General features: G+C 37.5%; 1 protein-coding gene across 6 annotated transcripts in view; it reads right to left on the bottom strand.

Moving 5' to 3' along the window:
* LOC126299248 (serine-rich adhesin for platelets-like) overlaps nucleotides 1-7,697 on the bottom strand; it is a 423,889-nt gene that overhangs the window by 111,306 nt on the left and 304,886 nt on the right. For all 6 annotated transcript variants that reach the window (XM_049991040.1, XM_049991044.1, XM_049991043.1 and 3 more), the window contains one exon: nucleotides 3,289-3,363. In XM_049991040.1, the coding sequence (XP_049846997.1) occupies nucleotides 3,289-3,363 (75 nt within the window). The remainder of the gene's footprint in view (nucleotides 1-3,288; nucleotides 3,364-7,697) is intronic.

Raw genomic sequence — 7,697 nt, 5'->3', positions numbered from 1 at the left:
CTTCTGCCACCAAACATGCAAAATGCTTATCTTCCTTAGGCTTTCAAACTATGATGTTTCTTCAATTTTCTGTTTACCATGTTTTGCTGATAAAGTTGGCATTAGTTTCCACTTATTCTTTACAACAATAAAAAAGAGGTTTCATAAATTCTCACTCACAGCTGAACAAATACTTGTATTGTTCATAATGACGATAATGTCTCCATGTTAGTGAACCTGCTTTGTCAGCAGTAGCCCACAAATATTTCACCCGTCTCCTTTCAATTGTAATGTATTGTAACTTGAGCACTGCAGTGGCACATGTTCAACATATCATACGCAAGACTAGTTTTATAAATTGTTTGATTTCCATCATCTTGCCAATTGTGATTTACATCACAATTGAGAACGAACTGATCTTTCCACATTACAAGAAATTGTTACAGGAACAGGCAACTACCTACTTAGAGCTACACTTGCGTCAGATGGAATTGTAATAGATATTTATGGAAATTGCATCACTAGAAAACACTGATTGAAGATACGGGGGGGAAAAAAAAAGAAAGAAAAGAAATAAAATAAAAAATAAAAATAAAAAAAATAAAAATTCGCTGTTATTACTCAATTTACAGTATCAGTACAGGACTTGCTACTAATAATTTGCAGTGGCAGACACATAGGCTCAGTATTATAATTATGCAATGAAGGATACAATCCAAAACTTTCACTACACAGAAATAATCAATTCGCATACGAAGTCCTGTTCACATTCTGAGATTGATCACACAAATAGATAGGTAATTTATTAAATAAATAGATATGAAACTAAAGGAATGAAACAATGAACACAAAACTATGTTACATTAAAATGAAATGGACAAAGGAAGTTTATTTAAGGTGGAAACTGGTTTGTCTGTACCCATGGAAATACAGAATATATGTCAAATGTAAGCTAACAGCTTTAGTTATTTTACATTCTATCTATAAATGTAAATAATGTGTATCAAATGAAAAAGGAACAAGTACCCATGAGCATGCATGTATGTATTTATTTATATTTTTTACATAAAAATGTACACAGTGATGTGAAAATGAAATATGCCTTTATAAACTATGTCATTGTCACTCACTTTGAGCCAATTCGAAATTGAAACTTCTATTTCCTATATCCTACTATCTATGAATTCAATCAGAAGATCAGAAGTTAGTGTCTACAAAGCATTACGAAAGATAAAAAAAAGAGAGAAAGAAAGGTCCAACTTTACAAAGAGCAAATGTAGATATTTGCTAAGGTTCAATCAGACTATTAGAAAAATAAGCTTTCACATTACTGCGAAATCATACAAACCTATTTATTACATGCTTTCTACAAATTTAATAATTAAAATCAAGTTTCAGACATCAAAACATCAGCACTGTGGAATAAACAACACTATGCAGTTATCTGATTACGTTATGACTTGGACAGATTAGTGCTCGAAGGGAGTGTGAAATAGCTCCAGATGTACTTGTTTCAGACCCAAATAAACATTCTGTATAGACACCAAAGCTCATAATGTTTTTATAGGTTAGCACTGACAGTCACATGATAAGTTCAATGTTTAATGGGATGTTAACAAATCATGCACCACATCAGCAAATCAGTTACAACCCATGCAAAATTCCTTTAGTGTACTGCAAAATGCATTCCCACAATACCTCATTGATGGGCCACAATCCTGCTCTTAGCAAATTGATTTAAAAATAAACATACATTCTTAAGTCAATATTTGTCATAAACAGATAGTTAACAGCCCTTTGCATGCATTCAGCCATACTTTTCAGAAATTTAAGTACAAAACCACTCTTTAATATTAAATTGAAAATATGTACATCAATCTTTCTGAGCAAAGGGTTTGACAGCAGTGATATGACAATTATTTTGGACCAGTTTCTGTAACAGTTCAACATAATCTCTTCATAATTTTCAGAACTTTTAGAAATGTTTATCAGTCATTGATGGAGATTACAGAGAAATGATGCTACATGCAACAACTGCAGGCATTCTATCTCAGTTTTTAGTGTCAATTTCTGACGTGTGATGCATATTCATGTATCACTTCACAATACTATAACACCTTGTCAGACACACCTTTTTCATGTACATAGTACACTGTATTTCTACATAGTACACTCATTACATGCAATATAAACAATCCACTTACAAAACAAATTACCTAGGCAACTTAACTTCAAGCTTAATTACTTATGTAAACTCTTTCATTAATTCAGAAGTTCAAGGAAGCAAGCAACACAACATTTATCTACATCTACATAGATAGTTCTGCAAGCCCCCATAAGGTGTGCAGCAGAGGGTGAGGTTATATCAACAGCCTCATTCGTGTGAAAAATCCTTAGTTTGAAGTATCTTGTTTCTGTGTGGTATCAGATTCAGTTTCTTCTGTTTACTCCACATTGTTGGCAGTAACATAAAGCTGATCAACATTTTCTCCCACAAATAACTTTTACTCATAGCCAATGAAAATTCCTCTAATAAATAAAAATTAATTAATTCAGTTTGCACTAGACTCAAATGAGCTTCTCACACTCAAGCACCACATTTTTTAACTGCTACCGTAGGGACTGCAGATTGAAATGATCGTCTTCCTGAGCCCCTACCTCAGAAAACTCTCATTAGTTTAATGAACAATAAAGTCTTAAAGTGACTAATGAAGGGAGATAGTAGGAACCACACAATTTCATATGCCTATGTATCTGTCAATTATACTCAATCGTCTTCTGTTACCACCAAAAGAGAAGTTTTCTTTGTAGTTTTGAAATGTATGAAGTATATTGCTATGTTAAGTGTTGCATTTTACTATACAAATTTCCTAATAGAAGCAATGCTTCAACCATTTGTCTGGTGTAACTTAGAAAAACTGCTGAGAATATGAAAAATCAGTTTTCTCTCCTAAATGAAGTTTGGTATTTAATCTCATATCATGAGTCTCTGTGAGCAGCAAATATGTGCATGCACTCATGCACTTACATGCACGCATGCCCCCCCCCCCCCCCCCCACACACACACACACACGTGGATACGCACAAATATGCACAGAAACATATATATATATATACACACACAACAACAATAATGGGGACAGAGTAGAATGCTGGGAGCTGCCACTGGACTGGAGAGAGAGAGAGAGAGAGAGAGAGAGAGAGAGAGAGAGAGAGAGAGAGAGAATTAACTTTTTTTCTAAATTTAATCATTGGAAGCAATGAGAAAATAATGTTAATAAATGAAAGAAAAAATTATGCAGAATGTACCTGTGTTTCAGATGTTGGCTGGAACACTACCTGACAGTCCTCCAGTGAAACACGTAGTGATCCCTGGCCATTTGCCTGTAATTAAAAACAGAATCATTAACATAGAGATGACAGCTGACTGTAGAAAATGTACATGGCTCCATAAATTGGGGCAAAATAACAAATAAGTAAGGGAAACAAAGCATTTGAAAATTGTGGAAGGAGTGAAGATAACAACTTATCATACAATTAAGGCATGAAAGTTTCGGCAGGCACACAAATGAGGCTGAAAGCATCACTAAGCATCCTATCGACCACTACATGTCACAAAAATATGACAAGTTGTTCCTCAGGCCTATTATTTATATTCCACCAAGAACTTTGTATTATTAATCGTTAATAAATTGTTTTAACATCATTTTGACAACAAATTCACCAGGTAGTTTGCAATGGAGCACAATGAAAGGGAATCTGACTGGTTCTGTTCGAGGGAACCATCCCAGCATTTGTCATAACTGATTTATGGAAACTACTGAAAATGTATATCTGGATGGCCAGAGGGGGGCTGGAACCACAGTCTTGCCAAATGCAAGTACAGTGTCTTAACCACTGCACCATTTCAAGCGGTACGAGCACTGTAGCACTTCAAAAACATACAATATGCAAAACAGTGATGCAGAACTTACTTGTGTCATCTGGCATACCTATCCAATGGTTGCATGTTGGATGGCAGTTAGTGCTGTAAGACAAGAGGAAGCTGTACGGGCTGGCAAACTTGGGCTAATGACACTGAGACAGATGCACTTGAATAGTGAAGGTGGACCAGTGCTGGTTTAAGACATGTAAACTCATAGAGTATTTAATATTCATCCTCCTGTTATTGGCAGGCTGTGGATATAACTTCTGACAATAGCACTGGCATCCAGAAGATGCAGCCAAGAGTGGCCTAAGGCTGTATAGAAGTCAAATTTGATTAAATGACTTTCACAGAGGTGTTTAATAACCATCGGTTATAGCCATTGTTAGATCTGTAGAAGAAAGGAATATTTGAGGACAATTTAACATACTATGATGCACTACTCCTGTAGAAAACATCTACAGTGATCTGAAGATAGCAATAACGTACCAAAACCAATGATCACAATGTGTGCCTATGGAATCTAGAATGTCAGTACAAAAAGGTAACCACCATCTACTCCAGCAACAACTGTATTAATATGACACTTGAAAGTCCTGATTGCAATAGTGAATGGTTCTTTTTCCATTATTTGTATTCCAAACAAGTTATTGGACGGTCAACAATTACAGTTGCACTATAGCAAGGTTGCAGCCCAAAAACGATTCTGTCATTGTTTAAAATGGCCCCGATGTTGGGTTAAGTATTTGGACACAAATCAGACATCTTTCATATCACCAACGATCTCATATATGTTAAGTGCAACTAAAACTACCAAAAACTCATAGTTGCACTCAGCATCAATCTTCTACACCATTCCACTATCTCACAATGGTCATAAACACTCTTGTTCTTGCCATTAAGAGAGAGTGTGTCTTGGAATGCATTGTGTTGCTGTCAAGTTTATCACACGGCTCATGAGTCAAGACCAGAAAGACCTTCACCTCACAGTCTGTCAAGAATTTTTTGATCGCGCAGATGAGAACGAGATGTTACTTAAGAGAATCATAACTGGTGACGAGATGTGGGCTACGGTTATGATGTCGAGACCAAGGTTCAATCTCCAAATGGGTCACGAAAGGTTCTCCAAGACCAAGAAAAGCTCATTAGATCATGTAAAATGTCCAAGCCATGCTGACAGTTTTTTTCTTTTACTTTGAAAGGTTACACCTTCATGAATTTGTCACAGGGACGAACTGTTAATCAATGGTACTATCGGAACGTGTTGCGATGCCTGCGAGAAAATGTGAGAAGGAAATTGCGTGAAATGTGGTAATACAGTTCACGGCTCTTGCACCATGATTATACACCTACATATGCATCCCTGTTTGTGCGCGACTACTGTACAATAAACAAAATCACTGTGCTGCCTCCTCCTCCGTACTTTCAAGACCTGGCCTCTGTGCACATCATTACAGTGCTGTTTTTCACAAAAAATTCAGAAACAAGCAAGTATGAGCAGGCGTATATGGCACAAATTTTGCTGCCACATGTTTCTGTCACAAAACATCTGCAAGGATTTTATGACATGAGCCAACTGATATGTCAACATCATCATCAAATTCTCTTATTGTGATTTAATGATCATTCATAACCATTTATTTCACTTCTTTCATATTTTCATCAGTTATTGACGTAAAGGGGCACCCAGAACACTCGTCATCTTCAGTGTCTTCAAGGCCAACTTGGAAAATGTTTGTACCACTCATAAAACCTTATTTTACCCACAGCACAACCACCAAAAGCAATATTCAACAGTTTAATCAAACAGATCCAACCTTCTCGACAACTGATGACAGACTAAATATCCAATATGGCTACCAGTGTACAGATACATTTCAGACATATTTACCTAAACAATGACGAAAAATCTTATGAACTGGACTAATACACCCCATGAAATTCAGAATTCCTGATACTTTTTGAGTACATCTTGTATTTTGCATCCTCTGGTGCGAGTATGAATGATGATGAGTTCTGTAAAAGATAACCTTGGTCACAGGAGACCAAGAATATACAAGCTCTTGTGTCTGTGTGAAAAGTCATACATTGGCCAGACATATCACACTTCTGAAGACAGATATGATGACTACATTCACATAGATGTGTTGAACATAAACATCACACCAGACTAGGTCAGCCACAGAAATTTGCTACTGTTGAACATTGTCTCAATATGGCAAATTACATGGAACTACAGAGAGCAAGATCCTCCCGTTCACCTCCTCGTACTCACACTGTCATTAAAGAACCAGAAAAAATACATATTGCTAATGAATTAATTAACAGAGACACAAAATTTCAGTTCAGCAAAGTGTGGGAACCAGGACTGGTGTCTCTAAAGAATAATCATTTGCAGGCAAATGAATTCAGCGAGACAGCATCAATGGGGAATAGAAGTCGGGCACTGACGCGTAGTCCGTGCTCATTTACTGGGTGGGGTCTGAAACTTGTGGCTGCGCATTCCAGTGCCATGAATACGTGGAGTCTGTAGCTCCTTTCTCCAACAGGGTGCTCTACGTGAGCCACATTAGCTAGATATAGTTACATCTGGAGGTGAGAAGTAGCCGCCTTGTATATACATCTACATCTGTACTCCATAAACCAGCATATGGTACGTGGCAGAGTGTACCCTGTACCACTACTAATCATTTCCTTTTCTGTTCTGTCTGCAAACAGAATGACGGAAAAACCACTGTCCATATACCTCCACAGGAGTCCTAACCTCTCTTATCTTCATGGACCTTACACGAAATGTACATTGGCGGGAGTAAAATCATTCTGCAGTAAGCTTAAATGCCAGTTCTCTAAATTTTCTCAATAATGCTCCTCGAAAAGAACGTTGCTTTCCCTCCAGGTATTCCCATTTGAGTTTCCAAAGCATTTGCATAATACTTTAACGCTGTTTGAACTTATCAAAACCAAATCTATCAGTCCGCTTGTGCTTCAATGTCTTCTTTAACTTGAAATGGCCCAGGTCGCAACCCCTCAACAATAGGTCACACTAGTGTCCTATATGCGGTCTCCTTTACAGGTGACCCACATCTTCTGAATATTCTCCCAACAAATCGGAGTTGACCTTTCACCTTCACATTTCCCTGAGGCATTCCTGATGACACCCTTCTCCCTGATGAACACTTGCTGTTGAGGACAACATACTGGGTCCTATTAGTTAAGAAGTCTTCAAGCTACTCACATACCTGGGAACCTATTCTGAATGCTTATATCTTCATTAAGAGTAGACAGTGTGGCACAATGCCAAATGCTTTGTGGAAATGTAGAAATATGTAATCTGCCCGTTGCTCTTCATCCACGGTTCACAGTATATCATGAGACAAAAGGGCAAGCTTAGTATCTCACAAGCAATGCTTTCTAAAATAGTACTTATTTGTGGTTACAAGCTTTTCCTTCTCAAGGAAATTTCCCTACAAGCGATCTAGAGGACGTTGAAGCCAGTTTCAAAAGTTTCCACTACCTCGACATTTGCGCATTTACTCCTGAAAGGCAGTTTCAGATACGAGCTTTTATTCGTCGAAAGAGAGAGAAGCAAACGCTACACAGCGAACAGACGTCGTCAGGGACATCAGCGGTGTAGGGGAAACACGTTGTACTCTGTCCTTATAGCACTGACACAATATGGTAAACGCTACATAAAGAATGTAACGATGTGTTGCAGTGGTTCATAAATTGGGCTCACATTCGAGAGGTCGACTGTTCCAATCGGCTTCCAGCCATCCAGATTTACGTTTCTATA

The sequence above is a fragment of the Schistocerca gregaria genome, chromosome X (assembly GCF_023897955.1).
Source record: "Schistocerca gregaria isolate iqSchGreg1 chromosome X, iqSchGreg1.2, whole genome shotgun sequence".
Lineage (NCBI taxonomy): Eukaryota > Metazoa > Arthropoda > Insecta > Orthoptera > Acrididae > Schistocerca > Schistocerca gregaria.
This window is presented reverse-complemented; position numbering and strand designations above follow the sequence as displayed.